General features: G+C 39.1%; 1 protein-coding gene across 4 annotated transcripts in view; it reads left to right on the top strand.

The window, feature by feature from the left end:
* Positions 1-21,365, top strand: part of HELZ (helicase with zinc finger) — a 150,688-nt gene extending 129,323 nt beyond the window's left edge. For 2 of the 4 annotated variants that reach the window (XM_074970577.1, XM_074970575.1), the window contains exons 30-31: positions 13,451-13,703; positions 19,543-21,365. In XM_074970577.1, coding sequence (XP_074826678.1) covers positions 13,451-13,703; positions 19,543-19,874 — 585 coding nt within the window. In that variant the 3' untranslated portion in view covers positions 19,875-21,365. The remainder of the gene's footprint in view (positions 1-13,450; positions 13,704-19,542) is intronic. The other 2 variants (XM_074970578.1, XM_074970579.1) reach the window with 1 other exon arrangement.
* The last annotated feature ends 1,272 nt before the right edge of the window (positions 21,366-22,637 follow it).

Below are 22,637 nucleotides of genomic sequence, written 5' to 3'. Positions count from 1 at the left end.
CTTAGGTCGGTATAACTGTGTCGTTCCTGGGTGTGGATTATTCACACCCTTGAGCGATGTAGTTATACCGAAGTCATTTTGTAGTGTAGGCCAGGGCAGAAAGTCATGATTAGAAGTCAGAAATTCCTGACTGGCTTCCCACTCCATTAGACCACACCTGTCTGTATGAAATCTACTCTTTTGTTGCCAAGATTCAACACAATTATTAATTATTTTTGTGGGGCACAAGAGCAATGTTTTCTTTCCTTTGATGGCTCTGCAGTAGCAATAAACTAATAAATAGTCCTTACAGAGCTATGCTGACAACACTGGTTGCTTATGTACAAGCAAAGCAATATTTAACTAGTACAAATTAATTTTAGTCCTTTGAAAACATGGTGTTGAGGGAGGGGAAGGGATTACTCTTTGCCAAATGCAGGAAAAAATGTTTAAAGAACAAATCTTTCCTCTAAAGCTTGTAATCGGGCTCCTTCAGATAAAGGCCAGGGCAGAGTTCCATAAAGAAAACAAAATGCTAGATGTATTTTTAACACAGATTCCTGCTACAAGGTCAAGTTTCACAGGAGATCTGAATACTAGCAGTCATTCGAAAGCTAGTTTAGTTCGCTCATTCAGCTTGACCGCTGTTTTTCTGTGCATAAAACCTAAAATAGAGTTGATGTTCTAAATCATAAAAGAAAATATCTAGTTAGTTGTTTGAGCTTTCATCAACTGAGAAACTATAAGAAACATCTGAGCTGCTCTGCTAATCACTAGGCTTTGACAGTTTATTGATTTTACTTCAAGTCCACAATGTTGCAGCTGGAAAAGCTGATTGTTCTCAAATTAGAGAAGATGAGCCTCCACTAACATAGTACATAATACTTGGTTTTCTGTTTCTTTATATAAATATACAAACTTAAAGCCATATGTTCATTATTTGTGACGATGAGGAGTTAAACAGAGTGGACAGTACATATACTGATGAAGTTGTGTTTTAAAGTTAATTTTTACGTTTGGATACAGATTGGTAAATCAGAAAGTATAAATGACCTTGTTAAATGGTGCTGTGGTTAATTTATATGCCATATAAGCGTTTGACAATACAGGTCTGCAGAAATTTAAGTTAAAACTAATCTTCTGAAATATGTAATCCTAGGAGCATACACTAATTATTAGATGTCTTTAACTGAAGGTTCTTAGTCACATTTAAGTTTATTTTAACAGATTAAAACTAGAGATTGCAGAGTTTGCAGAATAAAAGGTATTTTGAAAAAGTCAATTTCAGATTTACATGCTTTAACTGCAAAGTACTTGAAAGAGTTTTGGATGACTTGGTGTCATGTGTTGCAGTTTCACGCAACCAGATACACCACAAACCCAATCCACCAATATGTTAGGCACATGCTATCCTCTTACAAAGGATTGCAGTGCACATGTAGGCTGATGTCTTTTTCAAAATATCTTGTCCTGCACACTTGGCTATATCTGCAGTTTTAATCTGTTAAATGCCTCAATTCAGCAAAAGACTTAAGCATGTGCTTAACTTTAAGCATGTGAGTAGTTCTGTTGAAGTCAAAGAGGTTACTCACTTATTTAAAGTTAAGCATGTTCTGAAATGCTTTGTTGATCTGGGACTAAAATAACCATAAATATGACTAAGAGCCTTTGTATGCGGTGTGGGTTTTTAATGTTAGAAAAAGCTGTTGATATTCTCTTTAATTGATGCAACTTCGCATTATAAAACAAACTAAAGACAGGTGGTGGTTTTAATTCCTCCATGTTGTAGCTTTCTATTTCTTCTGTGTTATCTATCTAATCTGGCTAATCCAGACTATTTCCTAGATCTGTATTTATAAAGTTCTATTCATTGCATTGTCTAGGCACTTTATCCAAAAATGTTTTTGAGTGCAGTGTGACAGTTCTTGGGGTATCCAGGGCCGTGATTCACCTAGCTATCCCCTGCCTCCAGTGGGGGAGTCTTGATTCTGGTAACTGGGTGTTAGAGTCCTCACACCATCAGCCTGTCAGCCACTCAAGCACTTTCCTCTGCAATTTGCCAGCCCTGTCTTTGCCTCACAGTTTAACAAGAGGTGCATCCATTCCTCTGTGATATCCAGCCCTTGACACTGCTTGCTCACAGAAATTCAGATCCTCTGTCTGCCCCCAAAAGGCAATGTGTCCCAGTTTACCAGTTTTACTTTAAATCACTGCTACAGTATAACACACAGAACTTGTGATCACTTTAAACAGAACAAAGTAAAGTTTATTTAAGATAGAATAGAACAATGGTCACCAACCAGCAGATCACAATCAACTGGTCGATCCTGGAGCCTCTGACAGTTGATCACAATCTCCTGCCGCTAAAAGTCCGGCGGTGCAGCAGGGCTAAGACAGGCTCCTTGCCACTCCCGGAAGCGGCCAACACACCTCTGCGGCCCCTGGAGGGGGTAGGGGTCTCCGTGCACTGCTCCTGCCTGCAAGCACCACCCCCACAGTTCCCTTTGTTCAGGAACGGGGAACTGTGGCCAATGGGAGCTGCGGGGATGCTTCTGGGAGTGCCACCGACCGAGGTAAGTGCCACCCGGCAGGAGCCCCCACTGCAATCCCCAGCCCTGAGCCCCCTCCGGAGCCAGCACCCATACCCCCTCCTGCATCACAACATTCTGCCCCAGCCTGGAGCCCCCTCCTGCACCCAAACTCCCTCCAAGAGCCCTCACCCCCTCCTGCACCCCAACACTCTGTCCCAGCCCAGAGCCCCCTCCTGTACCCTCGGGGAAGGGGCAGGGTAGATCCTGGGTTGCACTTAAGTTCAAAAAGTGATCTTGTGCGTAAAAAGGTTGGAGACCACTGGAAAAGATTCCACTTAAAGCAAGAGAGTGTGGTGGAAACAAATGGTTACGATAGAAAACAATATCATATAACACGAACTTGGGTCTACACTTATTAATAGTGACCTTTCCTAGCTCAGAAAGTAGGTTGTCCTCCCAGAGTTCAGTGTGTTGCTGAGCTGGCTGGCTTCACAGGAGCCAGGATTCGACGTTTCTGCTCCCCAAGATGTCTCTTCGGTGAAAGGATACACAGGGCCTTTCCCCAGCCTGTCTTATACTGCAACAGGCTTTTGTCTTTATTCATAGGCAGGCTTATCTGTCTGTTGTAATGTTCCTGTTTTACTTCGACGTGATTTCAATTGTTTGCAGTTGTCATATGGTTTTCCATTGAAAGTCTTGGGGCTTGTCTACATTGGCACTTTACAGCACGGCAACTTTCTCGCTCAGGGGTGTGAAAAAATACCCTTCTGAGCACAGCAAGGTTCAGCACTGTAAAGCGCCAGTATAGACAGTGCGCCAGCCCTGGGAGCCGCGCTCCCAGCGCTGGTAGCTACGCCCCTCATGGAGGTGGGTTTTTTAGAGCCGTGACTACACAAGCCACGTTAAGCGTTGCCAGTGTAGACTAGCCCTTGGGATGGAGCAAGGCTAGACAATTGCGCCTTGCATTATTACATCACCGACTAACAAGGGTGGGGTAGTAACTCCCTCCGGCCTTAATGGGTCATCATCGAGACACATCACCCCCATGGTGACTAACTTTCACTCCAAGTCCATAAAGCATACTTTCAGTATAAATACATTATTCCTTAAATATTAGCTATACATACATCTCACAATGATTGTGAATCTTGACAAGTTATGAGATTTGTAGTTACGTTCCATGTTACTTTTTATAGATAAATATCCTGTAGGGCATGTGTTTGATGTAGTGAGTTTGTCAGGCCTGAGGTGACAGTTGTTTGCAAAGAACAGGGGATCCTTTGCCAGGGAGTCTCAGTATCACATGAAGTTAAGCCCAAATTTGAAGATATTATAAAAGGAAACTTCAGTAATCCTCTCTGGTTCTGCACTCGCAGGTTCATAGAGCTTTGATCACTTCCTAATTGTTTATCAAAAAATGTGAAACTCTCCAAAAATGGTATATCCCTGCATGAATCATTGTAAATCACTCTACTGAGAGTAATTGAACATTATTGAGTCTCTTCAAGATTTGTTGTAAGCACTTCCGAAGAGACTGGGGGCAGCTGTATTTATGTCCTGGAGTTCAAGACATACCAAACTTACACCGTGGGATGTTGTCAAGTAGTTTAGAGCCAGTGTTGTGATCTATCTCCCAGTTTCAAATGCTCATTATTAAATCCACCTTTCCACTGCCAAGGTTTGAAAATAGTAGCCACCATTTCAGTAAAACCTATACAAAATGTCTGAATGGTGAAGTCTTTAGAGGGTGGAATAGTTCTCAGGGAAAAGTGCTAGGCATTCCACATCACTTTGCAACATTTGGAATGAAACTGGACGAAGTACTGCTAAATAGGTCTTTTCCCTCTCTAAGACTCAACCTATTTAAACTCAGTGGAAAGACCCCTATTGATTTGAGTGGTCTTTTGGTTCAGGCTCAACAGTCTCTGATGCTTTTAAAAAATTGGGCTTCCAAAAAGGAGAAGGCGATGTCAGGGAAGCCAAGTGGTATTTTATCCCCTGTAAATCGTAGCAGCTGAAATTAGACTGGTATATTCTCTCTCTCTGGCTCTGCTTTTTCTGGGTGACATAGTAGCTAGCAGCTGAGGGGCATAACAGGAAATTTCATTCACATGTACGTAGCTAATTTTCACTGACATTTCGCAAAAGTGTCTGTTTTCCCCCTTTACCAAGTAAAGATGACTGATGTACTTCATTTATGATATTCCCATCACATGTGTGCTTTTGACAGTCAGGCTAGTGCGATATGAAACAAATACTGATACTATCAGACATTTATCTTTTAACCAAAAGTACCGTCTCTGTCTTTTTAACGGAAAAAATTGTGATTTTAGTATTTCAGCTCTGAATCACAAATGATCAAAATGTATTTATACCAGTAAAAAGTTATCTTTGGATCTTGAAAATACAGTATTTCATATTGTAGCTTTTTCCCATAAGGATAGCTGATTCTTCTGTGTTCATAGAATCTGAGATAAACTGCTGGCAAGGTTTGTAAAATCAAGGTTACTATTTTATCTTTGAAGGCATTCTGTTTTCCTTTCTTCATTTTTTTTATCTCAGCTAGAATAAGGGCATTAGAAGGGAAAAGGCACAGTGGGGAAATGGAAAGTGTTTAAGGAAAAACGTTCCTGTGTCAGAGGTTACTGTGTGCTATCTAGAAATTATTTTCAAGGGATAAAAAGGATCAGTGTGTGAATATACCAAGACTAGCTATAAAGTAAGCAAAAGAACATTTTATAAAATAAGAGGGTAAGATTATAAAGATTTCAGAAGGCCAATGTGTGCATGAGCAACAAGTGAAGACCACAAGGAAGACTCTTACCCCTACCAAGGTTAATATAAAGAAACAAGGAGCCAGGGATCAGTGTTAGGAGACAGTGAGGTGTTGTAGAGATGGCAGGTATAATTTATGACTGCTGTAAAAAAGTTTGTTTAAAATAAAATCTATGCTAGAGTGTTTACAAATGAGGATGCCAAGTGAATATCTGAATCTCACAGTTCTGGACCTTCCAGGTGAGGATGAAGACATTCAGGGGAAATCAAGACCAATAATAAATTAGAAGACAGAAAAACTGTAGGCCAGTGGTTTCCAAACTGGGGGCGCCACTTGTTCAGGGAAAGCCCCTGGTGGGCCGGGCCGGGCCGGTTTGTTTACCTGCCACGTCTGCAGGTTCGGCTGATTGCAGCTCCCACTGGCCGTGGTTCGCCGTTCTCGGCCGATGGGAGCTGCGGGAAGCGGCGCGGGCCGAGGGACGTGCTGGCCGCTGCTTCCCACAGCCCCCTTTGGCCTGGAGCAGCGAACCACGGCCACTGGGAGCTGCGATTGGCTGAACCTGCGGATGCGGCAGGTAAACAAACATGCCCGGCCCGCCAGGGGCTTTCCCTGAACAAGCACTGCTCCTACTTTGGGAACCACTGCTGTAGGCCTTTATCTGATCCATTCCAGCAGTGTGAGTAAGGCCTGGTCTACACTAGAAGATTAGATCAGCATAACTACATCACTTAAGGGTGTGAAAAATCCACACCCCTGAGCAGCATAGTTAGGATGCCCAAATCCCCATGTGGAAGCGCTTTCCATCAACCTAGGTACCACCTCTCAGGGAAGTGGATTACCTATACCAATGGAAGACTCCCTGCCATCAGCATAGATAGTGTCTACACTGAAGCACTAGAGTGGCTCAACTGTGCTGCTGTAGTGTTTTAAGCGTAGACAAGCCCTAAATCTCTGCCCTACTCTCCTGCCCTTTTCCCACCCCCGCCATGGGCAGAGCACACTGTTTCAGTGTCTCCTGTGTCTACTGATTGGCAGTGCAGAATATTTCCACGTGCACATCACCATGGAAATCAAGGCTTCAGACATTACAGGAGGACAACTAAGGTCATGATTATTCAAAGACTTACGCCCATGCTTAACTCTGTGCACATCAGAATTCCAATTGAAGTCAATGGGGCTACTCATTAAGCACTTGTGTAAGTCTTTGTCGGATCAAGGCCTCAGTTTTGTCACTGCTATAGTTGGAAGAAAGACAAATATGTGGGGATCAATTGCTAAATAACAGAAACGACCAGCCTGGCCAGCCTTTCCGGCTTTTTCACCTAACAGTCCCTGTGTTTATGTGCTCTCAAAGCGAGTGAGAATGAGAACTAGAGGGTATTTTTAAAATGTCATAGTCAAGATGAATTTAACAAGTGAGTTTTCACTGTGCTACAGCCTGTATTGCTGACATTCTTACAGTGTGGGAGGAGGGTTTGCCACTGCAGAAGGTTTATGCACGTTTTTGTTCATTTTCACCGTTAGGGCTAAATACAAGAGAGATGCAGAGTACTCTCAACTCCCATTGCATTCACTGGGGCTTGAGTACACTCAGCCCTGAGCCACGAGGGTATGGCTAGGGTAAGCTTTTTGCTCTTGTTTTTAACGCAGTTTAATTGATTGCCAATTAATCAAGTCAGCAAACACATTTGTAAATGCTAGTATAGGCACTCCACAAATGTTTGATGCAGAATACAAAGCTGGAGTATTTAAATTCTACATGGGTGGAGTGAGGGGTCACTTGAGATGTTAAATGTATCCCCAAACCGGGGCCAGGGGGCACAGACCCTGCTGCCGCTGTACCAGTTGCAGAAGATAATAGTGCCACTGGATCTGAAGGAATATGGATCTGCGGCTCATCCCTTAGCCCACGTTAGAGTGGCTTTCTCATTCTGCCTATGTGGGGCCAGTCTGAAGATCTTTCTCTGTGGTATATAGTGGGTGCTGACCTACCTGCATATCCCTTGTGCACCAGAATGAAATGTGTGTGAAGCTTTTTGAGGAAGAATGCTGCTCTCTCTTACCTGATTGTATTTTAGTTATCATTGCCTTTTCCAGAAACTCAGGGTTTGTGTTTTAAAGTCTTAAACTTTACTATGTACGGAAATACTTTGTTTTAGGCAGAATATGTTATGTTCTTTGTATATAACTAAGTGCAGGAGCTAGATGTGTACATAGCATTGAATAGTTCATGCATTTTAAGATTTAAATGATGTGCTGTGATGGACAGATAATTTTCAGTTTTCCTGCAGACTTTATGGAGTATTGTCTCCTTGGAACAGGTATTATTGGAAACAAATATGAATTGTTGTAAAGTTATCAGAGTTATCGCATTGCTACACAGGTAGTAAATAAATGTTTTTAGCTGAAACAGCTTGTACATCTGCAACACGCCTGTGTTTTTATATCTGATGACCTGTGAGAGATACTTTGTCCTTTCTTCTCATTAATCTTACCATAGACTTGATATTGCAGAGCAGTAAGATAAGTAGTACAGAGAAATATTTCACAATTCAAAGGATGTTTTACACTGATATCTGTATTACCTTCAGATGTAGCCATATCCATATAGATACTTTGTGTTTCTTCATAAATTAGTGTTACAGTACACACATTTGTTGTTGTCCACACCTGATTCCTTTTTGTATGTGCATATCTGACACAAAGCTCTTTGCATCAATTCCATTTGATAGGTGCAAAGAGTATATATTCAATTACATTCCATCTTACGCTCATCATTGTCACCCACAAGTAGATGCATGACTTATTACCTTTAGCACCAGGCAGGGCCGTCCCTAAAGGAGTGCAGGGCCCGGGGCGGAAGTGACAAATTTGTCTCTTCTGGGACTGACTGCGCTGACCAATCGCTCCGGCCTGCGGGGCCCCCCAAAGTGTGGGGCCCGGACTGGTCGCCCCAATTCATCCTACCCAAGGGACGGTTCTGGTACCAGGCATCAATTAAGAAGTCTGAAATGCGTTCCTATGTCGTATAATATTCTAAGCCAGACGAAGGCAAGAAAGCATTGACTTCTGTGCAGCCTGTCCAATCATTTGTTGCTATTTTTCATCTGTTTCTAAGTTTACAAAATATGACACAAGGGGAAACTGGATATAGTAGTTTTGCCAGCCGGAATCTAACTTATTCAGCAATAATAATTTAGTTTTTTTTAAACTGAGAGACAATCTGTAAGCCCTATGGAATTGCTTCTCTTTCTATTATCCTGTCCATTAAAAATATATATCAGCAGGAAAATCTACACCTATACATATACTGTGAATAGTGATATCTGCCCTGAATACTGAGAGCAGTGAAATTAGTAAAGCCAATTCTGTTACATTAAACCAAAGAAATCGGCATTGCATGTTGAGCTAAAGCCATTTACAAAATAAAATTGGTCTTCAACACTTCCACAAAAAATAATAAAAGTAAAATTACTTGTAAATGGGTAATTTTTAAAACTGAAGTTCGTGGGAAGAAGTATCTAATGCACTCATTTAAGTTGAACTTAAATGTTCTGTGTATCAACTTCTTTTTTTTATGCCTCGGAAAAGGATTGGCTGTAACATACGCATCAAATTTCTGTTTTAAGGATTTAAAAAAAAAAAAAAAACCTGCATCAACCTTCCTTCCTCCTTCTTTGTCTGCCAGATCTAGCTGTATAACCTCCTTTTATGGTAGATAATATATTCTGAATTCTTTGAGATGTTAGTGGGGACAAACTCTTTTTGAATTTGCATGTTACCTGTGTAACAAATAATTCAGGTTTTGAATTCAATGGATGAATCCTGGCTCCGCTGAAGTCAAGGGCAAAACTCCCATTGACTTCACTGGGGCCAGGCTTTCACCTGTTGTTTCTGAATGATGATCGGTACTATGGGCTTGCTCCTGTGCTCATACTATTAATATTCATGGGAATTTGTCCTTATTCACTTTCACCCTATTTATTTCAGACCATTTCTCCAGTTTGTCAAGATCCTTTTGAATTTTAATCCTGTCCTCCTAAGCGCTTGCAACCCCTCCCAGCTTGGTATCGTCCACAAACTTTATAACTGTGCCATTATCCAACCATTTATGAAGCTATTGAATAGATATTGATAAACACTATGAATTTTATTTTAAATATTTAAATATATTATATATATTTAAAATGGAGTTTAATTGTATAGAATCCTCTGTGTTAAGTACCTATGTTTCCTCAGGAATGTGAGAGAGAGGCATTGCCTTTTCTTGAGAAGCAGGCATCTTCCTACATGCACAGTTGTTCTGATATGGTTGATCACTTCCTTCCACCCATTGAATCTGGTGATTAGAAAGCAGGTGCATGTGGTTCTCAACCAGGGATATGTGCACCCCTGCAGGTACGCAGAGGTCTTCCAGAGGGTACATCAGCTCATCTAGATATTTGCCTAATTTTACAACAGGCTACATAAAAAGTACTAATGAAGTCAGTACAAACTAAAATTTCTTAGTGATTTGTTTATACTGCTCTATATACTGTATTCCAAAATGTATTCCAGTTGATTTATTTTATAATTATATGGTAATGAGAGAGTCAGGAATTTGTCAGTAATAGTGCGCTGTGACACTTTTGTATTTTCATGTCTGATTTTGTAAGCAACTAGTTTTAAAGTGAGGTGAAACTTGGAGAACACAAGACAAATCAGATTCCTGAAAGGGGTACAGTAGTCTGAAAAGGTTGAGAGCCACTGTGTTAGACCACCCCTGTGAGCCATTTGCCATGGAGCCTCTTCTTCCCTAAAACACAATCATGGCTTTTAATCAATCCTGCCTTCTGTATAACCAACAGAGATTAAAGAGGCAGAAATATAACTTGAGAGCCAGATCCTGTGTGGCTGAAAGTCAGTGTAGTTCCATAATGGAGCTATGTCTACACCAAATAAAGATCTATCCTTGCATGTTTTTACAAGCACCAGGTATTTAATGTTAGGTCAGTGGGGCTACTCACATAAGGGTTTCAGGACCCAAGCCCTCATGGAGCTTTTTAACCTTTGATTTAAGATGCAAATTTAAACTCTAAAAGGAGCAGCAACATATTGGATACATTACGTATCCAGGGTGTTCTGCCACCAATGTCCTAAAACAAAATTGTCAGAAGCAGCCTTCCTGTTGGGGGAATTCAAGATATATCACAGTCAAACTCTAATTGCATGGTTAGGGATTGAAGGAAAACAATGATTCAACAATTTTTATCTACCCAAACTGACATTTTCCCTCTTTTTCTAAAGGTACTTTTTTAGAGGTGGCTCATAATTGGAGGCTTAAGTGCTCTATATTGAAGAGGAGAAAGCTAGAGCAGAGAGATTCACAATAGCTCAAAATGTCACTGCTCAGTGTCTGACATTTTTCCCTTGGATATAATACGTGCCCTGAACTCTGGAGTGCATGTGAAAAACCTTCATTCTGATGCAATTTCTCCTGCGTAGTTTGTGATAAACAGTATTTCTAAGGTGACTGTTGTTTACTGTGGCTGCTACAGAGAGTCTGATCCTGTAAGATGCCGAGCATCCTCACCTCTCGATCTGGTGAAGTGCTGGGCGCTCTGGACTCCCACTGACCCCCATGCTCCTTCAGAGTTGTGCAGGGTCACATAAGTCATCATACAGGAGGCAGACTGACCCCAGTAAATCAAATACAGAGAAAATATTGATAGTGCCAATGTGGAAAGTATGTTTTCTAGGTGCATCCCCCTTCAGTTTACCATTTATCAGATTATTTTTCATTCTATCAATGTGATCAAACTACAGTACTAACATACTGAATTACATTTAGGGCTAGAACTTCAGGCATTAGCCAATTTGATTTTGGCAGGATTTTCATTGAAAGTCAATGGGAGTTAGGCACCTAACTTGCTTAGGCGCTTTTGTAAATCTTATGATGACCTATTTGCATCTCGGGCACCTAAATACCTTTTTAAATCTGGCCCCAGTTCAAAACATCAAAAAAAGTTCTTTTGAATTATTCTAGGCCATAATATTAATTTATGTAATATCTGATTGAAATATATTACATTTTATTTACACTTTGGAAATATGATATGGACTCAGTCTTGCTGCCATTAAAATCAATGGCAAACCTCCTACTGACTTTAGTAGTAGCAAGAAATCTATGTTCAGTAATTTGCTAGCATTTTATTCTTTGATTGGCCAGTCATACTGGATGTGCCCACAAGCAGATACATTGGGGGAGCAATGTATGTTTCTTACATTTTATGTAATAAAAATACGTTTTTTTTAAAGCAAATTAAAAAAAGAAAATCCTGTGTCCCAAAAGCTGGAGCCAAAGGAGGCTTTGGAAGAAAACTTTCCTTCAAGATTGTCTTACTCTTTTTAACAATCAAAGAATTTTACAATTAAGTTGTCTCTAATGATCAGTTATTCTCCAATATCTGCCTCAGGTCATGGTCTCTCCATTTACAAAAAGCCTGTGAAAACTAAATATGTTTTAAACTTATTTCAGGCACAGAGCCTGGCTTTTAAAACACACCCTCTCTTCCCTGCAAATCAGATACAGTAGTTAGATCAAAATGGCCTCAGTCAAGACCATATATTTGCACACACAGTTATTTACCTGGTCTTGCTTTACGTGCCAGCAAATGTCCTTTTAAATATTAGGTCCTTAATCTCCATCACTCTGTGCATTCCCCCCCCCACCCCTTTTTCGGTGCAGTCTCCTTATTTGACTTTTTATGCTACTACCTTTTTAACATTTGAATTGTGGTAGCGTCTGGAGGCCAGTTAGATAGGGCACCGTGTAGTCACACAGAAAATGACAGTCCTTGCCCCAAATTGCTTGCAGTCAGGTGTTCTGTTTGTATTTTAAGATTTATTTCATTTGTTATATTTTCAGCTTTGTAAATAAAATTTTTAGTATTTTCATGCTTTTCTATTATATACATAGTATTATTCTACTTACTATTGCGATAGCACTTTTTCATTGACTCTTATTGCTCTTTTAGTACTGATTTTTTGGGGTGGAATATAGTAATATCAGGCTAATTTTTAAAGCTGTTTTTTATCTCCATGTGCAGCGTCTCTGCTCAAATGCTCTCTGCATCTCTACTCAAAATGGGACTTCCTTACTCGGAAATGTGAAATTAGGTGCCTGCACTTCAAAACCATTTTTGGCCTTTTGCCTTTCTCAGTCCATATTTGTCCCCGGCAGAAATCTCCACTTTCACACTACTGTACGTTTGCTCTGCCGTCATCTAGAAGTAACTTTACCTTTGCCTTATTTAGACAAGTTCACACCAGCAGAGAAGGGTAAAACTGTGGGACACCTGTCTTCCCCCAAATGACCATTAGAGTCCATCTTAAAGCAAAATAAGGCTCTCCCTCTTCTTTCACTCAGTTGTGACCATAATTTCTACATTACTCCAACTTTATCTTTTGCACTAAACCTTAACAGAGGGTGTCTGCCCTGAATTGCCCAAGCATTTAGAGCATCCGTAAATCTCAACTATTGGTACCGAGGGGTTAATGCATCTCCTGTCTTTTTCATCTACACTGTCTGCAAGATCAATGGAAGCAAGTCTTTTCTGTGTTTTCAAATACAGTTCTTTGCATTATTCCCCGTGATAACAAACCGTTCTTCAAAGCATTTGTTCTCTGTGCGCATATCTTTATGCAAAGGCCAGCATATAAATAGGACCTCATCCTTTCCCAAATCCTGGTATGCAAGTCATTCCTGTGTTATAGTAGAAATCAGAGGTCAAACCTGCCAGTTATTTTCTGTGCATTGTAATTGAGCATTTTCACCTGTTCATGTAAATGCCCCTCTCCCTTATTTAAGCCTTTGGAGACTAAATTTGCATGTTTATAGAGAGATACTGTGCAAAAGAAAACTAACGTTAGGTTGAGATATCCAGTATTTACAAATCAAGAAATCTCAACCTTAGCTCTACTCTCTTTGTTATATGCTTTAAGTTATTGTTGATGTTTATCATTAACAGTCTTTGTCAATTAATGCAATCATTACTAGTGGGAATTTCTTAAGATTTTTCAGTGTTTGAAGGCACTTTCACAAGTGGATTTGTAAGAGAGATGTAGGGGGGAAATTGTCATAACATGTATGCCAGCGAATTAAAGAACTTTTTTTTTAATTCAGTATGAACCAAGAGGACCAGGCAGGCCGTTGTACCAAAGAAGAATTTCCTCTAGTTCAGTCCAGGCTTGTTCTGAAGATTTTAACACTCCTCAAGACAATCTTGGTCAGTGTAAAGAGCTTCAGGACCATAGTAACCAGTCTTCTTTCAACTATTCATCCCCTGAGTTGTGGGTAAACTCCACCGCATCTGCCCCATATCAGAACATTCCATGCAACGGATCCAACAGAGCAGTACCACCCAGAGAACTGTTAGGTAAGTAATCTTTCTCTTTTTCTAAATCCCTCCACTTGCCTTACTGGGGTGAACTGCTTGAGCCGGAGTGACAAACTCTAAATGAGGCTTAGCTGCTCTTCACAATGTATGTGTATTGTCTGCTGAGACTTGAAGCGAATTTAGGCAAAATATTTCTGAAGTGTTCATTATTTTGGTTTTTAATTGTTGTGCACAAGTCCTATTTTCATATACTGTTGTCTCAGGTAGTTAGCAGGTTCGTCTGTTGCATGTGACTGAGAAGTGAATGCTATGAAGCAATTCCTCCAAATAGCTCCACTCTCCTCCAGAAATATTACTAAGTTCAAACATTCTCTTCCGTTGATTCAAGTTCAGCCAGTTTGTGCTTAACAGGACCTGGTGACAAAAGGGGTGTGGTGTGAGATATGTTGTTTCACCTTAAAGCAGTGGTTGCTGTTACTGCCACCATCTTAGATTTTGACTGTGATCTATAGGAATTGAGTTTGAGATCTCAGTGCACTTCCTAGTGAACTCACATGCTTAAACGTGTCAGTGCTATAGGCCATCATAGCATATTGACAGATAGACATGGGTACATCACAGGAGAATCACACTTGAAACTGGCTTCCTTGCTGGCAGTCTTAGTGGAAACTGATTTAACATGGACATCGAACTAGTTTTTCACTGCTGGAGGGGCTCACCCCAGAACAGAGCTGGAACAGCATAGGGAATCTTGCTCTGCTACTTTGCAAACAAGAAGTCTGCCAGTATGGCACCTTTTCTCCACACTTATTTCAAATAAAAAACAAGCTCTCTTTTGTTTTTTAAGTTTTATTTTATCAGTATTAATGTATCTGAACTTTCCATATAAGTATTAACAACTCTTATTCATAGCCACTGTTTATTATCTTTAAAAGACCTATTTGTATTTGGTCAACTTCTTAAAACCAATAGTGTCATGCAGTTTCTGCTTCCTTTCGGTTTCATGGTGCACTAGTTACTAAGGTGTTTTAAATTAATGGCATATGTACTAAAAGAAAAGTCAGCAGAGAGTGAACGAAAAAACTGACACAGATTAGCTGCAGTGCTTTAGAATTATTTTCTTCTCATGCATTTTCCGTTTTCAGAGTGCTAAAATTTTGATCTTCCAAAACACTATTGGAAATATTATACCCTCAGTTACTGCAGCAATGTTAGCGTCATGGTTGTGCCTTTGCAAATTTAGGGCACATCCTTTAAAATATTGATATTCCTTTTTGCCCTGGAAAAATATATTCTCTCTCACCACAGTGGCATCCAGATCTGATGTTGCTCTAGGCTTTTCGGTTTGCTGATGTGATGGAAGCTCTGAAACTCCTGCTAGACTATGTTGGGATCAATATGTATCACGTTTCATTGATTTAGTGTAAAGGTTGAGAGTAAGGCTCTAAGCAAAATCCTCAAAGGAAATAGGGAAATATAAAATGTACCTTACATATCTATTGCTACCAACTGATAAATCCTAAAGCCAGCTGGGCAAGTTAGACTAGCATCAGTATTTGATACAAACATGTTTCCATTCTTAGGCATGGAAGCCATTTTTATGAATGAATAAATAAATACACACACACACACACACACACACACACACATTTGTTGTGTCTAGCACCTAATGCAAAGAAACGCAATCCACTTTTGAGGTCTTCTAAGTTTTTCTATGTTTCTAGTTTTGCAGGCCTAATTCTAGTCCAATCTTAACTCTCGTTTGTGGTACTAATTGTTAGTGACTAGGCCCCAGCAATTTCAGTGTTTGTGGCTGATGTTATTTTATCCGTCTGAAATAAGACGCTAGTATTGCACCCCTGCCTTGACTCATTGCCTGGAATGAGCAGTCGTTGACAGCAGAGGGTGGAGGGGCTAACATTTTGGGATATCAGGAATGGAAGCAACAAGAATATTTAAAAATGCAGCCGTTAGATTCATGGAGTACAAGAGGACTGCCATAAAATTGTTCTGGGTTTTTGCACGCTCTTGAAGGCTCTTCCTAGATTGCAGTTTGAGAGGCTTGACATACATTCTGCTGTATGTGACTTTCTTTTTTAGACTGAGCATAGGTTAAGTTGTTGTCAGTGGTATTTAGTATGTATTTCTTTCTGTGTTGGGTGCCTCTTTCTCACCCGGGGCCCTCATGCAAGTCATCTGGCCTCTCTCTTTAATCTTTTGCTTTCTTTTTGTAAGCTACGTAACCCTGTCTGTCCTGTCTGTTCTTTCTGTCTGTCGACCTTTCTGTTAAAAACAAACCTGTTCAGGAGGTGTCTGTGGCCTTTCTAATATGAGGCTGTTCTGTGTACTTATTTCTTTGTACTTGATAATCATCCTGCACTGGTGTTTTTGTATACTCAACTCATGAAATTAACATTTAATTTTTAAAGATGGGAACAATTACAAAATATGCCCACTGCCCATCACCGGCATTATTTTAGATTTCATTTATATCATTATCCTCCAAATAAACGGCTGAGTTTTCCTAGCTTCTGGAAGACAGGAGCAGAATTCCCCAGCTAAAAGTATGGTACTTCATTAGGATTCAGAAAATTCACTTGAAAGCTGTTCCATACTCGTCGCTTTAAAGCACAATTTTCTTATAGTTACAGGAGGAGTTAAATATGGAGCAAGAACATATCAATTAACAAGAGTGCATTCAGTCTAAAACATCAGTAATAAGTTGGGTTGCACTGGAAGTCTGAGTTTCAGTTTGTGAATGCGTTATGTACAGGTGCTATAAATTTTAATTTTAGCCTGTTTAAGCTATGAAACGAGAAGGAAAGTGAAAGACATTCCCCACCCTGGGAGATCTGTCTCATTGGATAAAGAGTGTTTGAATTAGCATAGGTCCCAACATGAGGCATCCTTTCTCTAATGGGTCAGCTAGTCCACCATCAGCTGGAGGATCAGTGTGAATAACTGACAGAAGATGGGTGACTCCTGAATATCTCTCCTACTGATTTCACAGCTTCTCCTTCCTTAGCAGATTGTTGCCTTGCCTACCTGTTCTTATAATAGTTTCTCCTAATAGTTAACCCAGGCTTTCTCTCCTACGTAGAAAACTGATTGGGAAACAACTTCTTTGACCTTATACGGTAACATTATTGGGCTAATGTGAAATGTGTCTTGTGGCACACAAATAAATACATCCTCCTTTGGTATGTAAGAGCCAAGGCATTCTGACCTTATAGCACAGAATTAAGTTTACTGACTTAATGTAATCAGCTTTTCCTGATGAAATAGAAATTATGGCCTTAACATGCAGTGTTTATGGATTGTATCTTATACCTCTGTGTGATAGCTCCTGAGCACACACTAGACCTGTGTACAGCAAGATCAGGAAATTGGTTTCCTTTTGACTGAACATAAAAGCACTAATATAGAGGTCCCTAAACAGTAGCACTTGTACTATAGTACTGTGTCCCTAGAGGGGGAACTATCGCAAACATTATTTGGTTAGAAAGTAATGTCTTGCACCTGTTAAAATTATGCGAGTTGCAAAAATAAGTTTAAAATAACACAGGAGATTGAAAACAAATGGTTATCGTGCATCCTTTGAAATCGCACCATATGCATAAGCAGTGCTGTACAACAGGTCAGATCTGCCAGATCATTCACCGTTTTTAAAGGGATTTGTTGCTATGAAAATATCTTGTTTGTATAGCACTCATCACAGCAAAGGATCCCAAGCCATTTTACAAACTTGGGAAACAGTGAAATATAATCCGTTTAGGAATTCTCTGGGTGAAAGGCAGACACTGTTTCCCAGTGCATGGCAACATTCTGTGACTTGTGGTGCCTCGAGAAGGAAAATTATAACCATGTAATACAAAAGGAAAATAATTGCCACTGTTTAATTGCCCTGTAAAAGGGGCTAAAGTTCTTTTACAAATGCCAGCACTCATAAAACAGAAATAATTCCTGGGTCTTGGCTATAAACATTGCCTAAAGTAGGTTACAATATTAAGGCCAAAGTCATTTAATAAGAGATTATTTTTGTCAAAAACTGGAAAGATTAATTGTGAGGTACAGTTTTTTGACTAGTATAGTCTCTTATTAAATCATTTTGGCCGTAAGTTGGGCAGCCCTCAATATTCATCTTGTTCCAACAGCATGTTGTTGCCTCTGATTCTCACTTTCAGTAGTGTTTTAAGTGTATGTGATGGCCACTCAGACAAGACAATCTGATGACCACTCACGTGAGTAATGAAATATAAAAGACACTAATTTTTGTTCACAAATATTTCATTCTGGATGATTCATTTGACAGTACAGCAAATGAGTTAACCCTTTCCTTTTAAAAGAAAGAGCCTCAATTATTTTGAATATCTGAATATCTAAAGCAGTGATTTGGTTTACCATACCTTGGTATAACAAAAGATTGTATCTTGTGAAATGTACCCAACTTTGAAATATAGAATATATTTTACAGTAAGATATATTTATATCTGACCTATTATGCTCAGGTTGGCTCTTCCTCATTTTTAATATCTTTGTTTTCAGGATAAGAGTTAACTAATAGTCATGAATAATTTTGCAAAATGGGAGAAAAAGGAGACCCACATTTCCTCAGACATCATTAAATTGTACTGTTAGGCCCTGTTCTGCATATAGTTATGCACATGTTAAGTTACAGTACATGAGTATTAATAAATCATAATATTTGTATTACCATAGCGCTCTGAGCCCAGGTCATGGACCAGAACCTCAGTGTGCCAGATTACTCGCATGCTCAAAATTCATTGTATGACTGTTTGCAAGATACTGGGCTCTAGGCCATCAGGAAATATTCTTTAGCTTCCACTTAAATTGAAATGTCTTATTTTATTTTTTGTTTCTAAAACATCCTCTTGCTTAAAAAACACACAAATACTAGTACTGAATACAAGTACTAGTACTGAAAGCATTCATCTTAAATGCTGCCTTCAGTTACACCTTGTAATGCTATTGCCTATGTTACTCAAGGTAGAATTCAACCCCCTGCACAGAGGGAATGTAAAGCTGCAGCTAGAGGATTAGTGTAATCGATCTATAAAGAATTTCCAAAATAAGGAACCAGAGAAATGTGTGATCAGCCCCTGGCATGTTACAGGTGTGAAACTGACACAACTACACTGAAGATGTGTGACATGCTGTAATAAGAAAGAGGTCTTTTAAACTAATTGGAAATCAGTAAGAAAAAAGTAATGTTCTCTCAGGGCTCAATCCTGCGAAATACTGTGTGCTCTTGACCTCGATCCAGTAAGGCACTTAAGCATGTGCCTGACTTTAAGCATGCAAATTGCCCCACTGGCTGCTATTGAAGTTAAGGAAGTGCTTAAACTGGATTGAGTCAGCGCTGTGCAGGACGGAGCCATCACTGGAATCGGAGTGGCTCATGGTAAATCTATGAAGGATAGGTACTAAAATCTTATTTTTACCTGATTTTCGAACTAGCAGCACCTTTTCAGTATTCACATTTCTGCTGAAGTTATTTGTGTGTCAGATTTTTTCAGTTCCAGTACATAATCTGTAGGGGCTAAATCCTTACATTCCCACTCAGTCCTTACTCGCAGTGGGATTAGTCCCTCTGTCTCCTACAAACGTGGATGTAGTAAGGCTTATTTGCTTGTACAAAAGAGAGGACTAAGCAAAAAAGTAGTCTGAAGCGAGAATCATTTGAAAAGAAGCCCTGAAGAAATCTAATAATGATCTCAAGCCTTCTGTCATTTTAACTTAATATTGAGGTTCTGCAGTATCTGCATGTCAGTTTATCATTGTGTATGAGGGCATCAGCAAACAGATTTCACTTATGAAGGCTATTTAGTTAAACCGGCTTTATTTGTTCTGTTTCCAGCTCCACCGAAGACAGTCAAACCCCCAGAGGATCACCTGAAAGCCGAAAATATACCGCTGTCCAATTCCTTCAACTATAACATGCTGCAGCATCTCGGCCAGTTCCCACCCCTCATGCCCAACAAGCAGATCGTCGAATCAAACAGCAACAGCCAGCAGAATGCTGGGGGGAACAAGCCTGCCATGTCCTACGCAAGTGCTCTGCGGGCTCCGCCAAAGCCCAAACCTCCTCCTGAGCAGGCAAAAAAGAATAGTGACCCTTTGTCTTTGTTTCAGGAACTTAGCCTAGGTAGTTCATCAGGTAGCAATGGCTTTTACTCCTATTTTAAATAATCAGATTATTTTTTTTAGAGAGAATTTAATTTCTATTTGTGTCAGTAGATCTAAGATAGTTGGGGCTTCACCTGTAGTTGCAACTATTCCCTTTGTTTATATTAGTAAATATATCCTCACTTAATTGCTTTGCTGCTAGACTTGCAACTAATTTTTTAATTATATTCCATTATTTTGCATTTTTTGATGTGGGTCAGAATTTTGAAAGCTTTTATGTAGAACACACACACACACACACACACACACACACACACACACACACACACACACACACAATTTTTTAATTTGTGTAATGTTACCAATGTGTTGCATTAAGCTAGCAGCTAAGAGGTTAACTGTGCAACTTTAAAAAAAATAAAAATAAAAAAAAAGTTTGTCTAAATTGTATTTAAAAAGGAATTGTAAGTAGCAATTACATTTATTCAATAACATTAGCATACTGTGCTGGGTTTCTGTACCAGAAATGGCCAGTTAATGTAAAAATGTATGTTATTTCTGCTTAAATTCATTTAATTTTTTTTTTAAATAAAGGTGCAGCATCTTATAAATACTTTCAGTTTTATCAGCTTTTTTGTGAAGGGATGCTGCATTCTGAGACTTTTATAGTTTTAGATTCTGTATGATGTGGTATTGTATTCTCCATCCACTGTAGGGTAAAGTAAAGGCATTCTTTGCAGACACTTGCCATTGTTTGGAAACATTCAGATAAAAAGCATTGGTATACTTAAAAAAATGCTCTACATTTTATTTTTAGACAAGCTACTAATTTAAGCTTGTTTGAAAGGTTAATTTGATAGGTTTTTTAAATGAATCATGAAGCTGAAAATAAATTTTTAGGTATGTTGGTGCTTAGTAGATTTAATAACTATTTTAAAAAAAATTGCGTGAATTTAGTAAAATACTTGTTTTTTTTCCACTATGCATGTGTAAATGTTTGTAATCTGGCTTTTTTCTCCCCTTCGCCAGTGGTATAAAGATAAAGAATTGTGCCGCTTTAAGGTTTTTTTGGGCTTTTTTTTTTTTCTGGGGTTTTTTTTTTCTTCCAGTAAAACTTTTGGTACATTATTTGATGTTTACATTAAAATGTGACATTATACAAAGAAATTCAAATATTTTGCTAACTGTTTTGTTTGAGGAACATCATTAAAGAAGAGATTTAATGTTTGTCAAAGCTGTATCCAAATTTATCTAAATCTTCTTTGGGACTAAAATGATGAACTTGTTTATCTCTATGAGTTCTACTCAAGATCTCCACAACCCTAGTCCTTTATGACAACATATAGAAAGAGAATTCTACAGTGTATGTAAAGATGAAAGAGAAATCTTTGGAGAAAAGCTCTAAGGATAAAATTTATCCTTTAGGATTTCTGGTCTTGTACATTGTTCATAATTTTGAAATGAAGGGATGTATCTTTATAGCTTCTCCGGAGGTGGTGGTAGTCCTTCTACACTTCAAGAGATCTCTTTAAATCTGGGACACAATTGATTTTTCACAAGACTGGGATTGATTTATTTACAATATTCCTCCAGTAGATGTCAGAATTACGATTTCAGAGTTGTGGGGGGGGTTTAACTTCATGTTTCTCATTGGAATTGCGCATCTTCTCTCCCACCCCCTACTTGAAAAACATAAGGGTTAATTCCAGACTTTTACAGCTGTCAGTGAGAGGCTGTGCTGATGAGCAGTGCTTGCTGCTGTATTCAATCAGATTTTTGTTCTGGTTATAATAAATTTATTTGTGTTTGACTTTGGGTTATAAGCTGTGGGTCTTTACATAAAAAGACTCATTTAAATTCAGCACACCACAGAGGTTTGAATGGTTTCTAAAAATCTTTGCTGGGTTCATGGTTCAGAAACTTAGCTGAAAACCTGCTTTTCCTGCTTTAAAGAAGAACATGCATACCTAGTTAATCTGTGTCTTACTATACAAAACCAAACAAAAGATGTCAGGGGATGGGTGGAAAATCACTTCCAAATACTGCTTAGCAATTTGATGCATAGCACCAGATCAAGAGGATCCAAAATGAGATGGGGCCAAATTCTATGACCCTTAATCAAGCAAAACTCCCATTGACTTCAATGGGCATTTGCTCAGTTGAGGACTGCAGAAATAGATAGGTCCATGGGAATTTACAAGGGCCAGATCCTCAGCTTGGTGGAAATCATCATACATCCATGTATTTCAGTGGAGCTAAGCCAATTTACACTAGCTGAACAGCTGGCCGACGAGGTCTGGGAGAAAATCTGTATGTCTGAATGTCCTGTGCAGAGTTCCTGGTAATATGCAAGAGACTATGACAAAAAGTTAGATGGGGTTCAAATGCACTTCACTTTGCCAAATTGGCACTGTAATTTCAGGGGTCTCAAAGTCACTTGTTTATATGGAGCAATCTTTTGATTCTGTTGACCATATTTGAATATTTAACTAATAAACAGCACTTTTTAATTGACTGCTATCTGTGAAATAGTTAAGGAGTTGCATCCCACCACATTTATTAAAACTGTCATATACTGATATTATAACTACAGAAGCAGCATTCTAAATTCATGCTTTAAACTGTGATTTTCCCTTAAAAATTACTTTTATGTACTATTTTGGTTAATTTTTTTCATGGCTTCTGTAAGTCCACGGATAAGATCTTTTGGATAATAGTTTATAAAAATCCACTTTGTCATTTGCAAGTTTTTAGGATGAGCCAAATGTTCTTCACCACTTGAGAAATTTTTCAGGTGCTTTTTCAAAAAAATTGCTTGTACTGTCC

The sequence above is a fragment of the Natator depressus genome, chromosome 14, assembly GCF_965152275.1.
Source record: "Natator depressus isolate rNatDep1 chromosome 14, rNatDep2.hap1, whole genome shotgun sequence".
NCBI classification, from domain to species: Eukaryota; Metazoa; Chordata; order Testudines; family Cheloniidae; genus Natator; species Natator depressus.
This window is presented reverse-complemented; position numbering and strand designations above follow the sequence as displayed.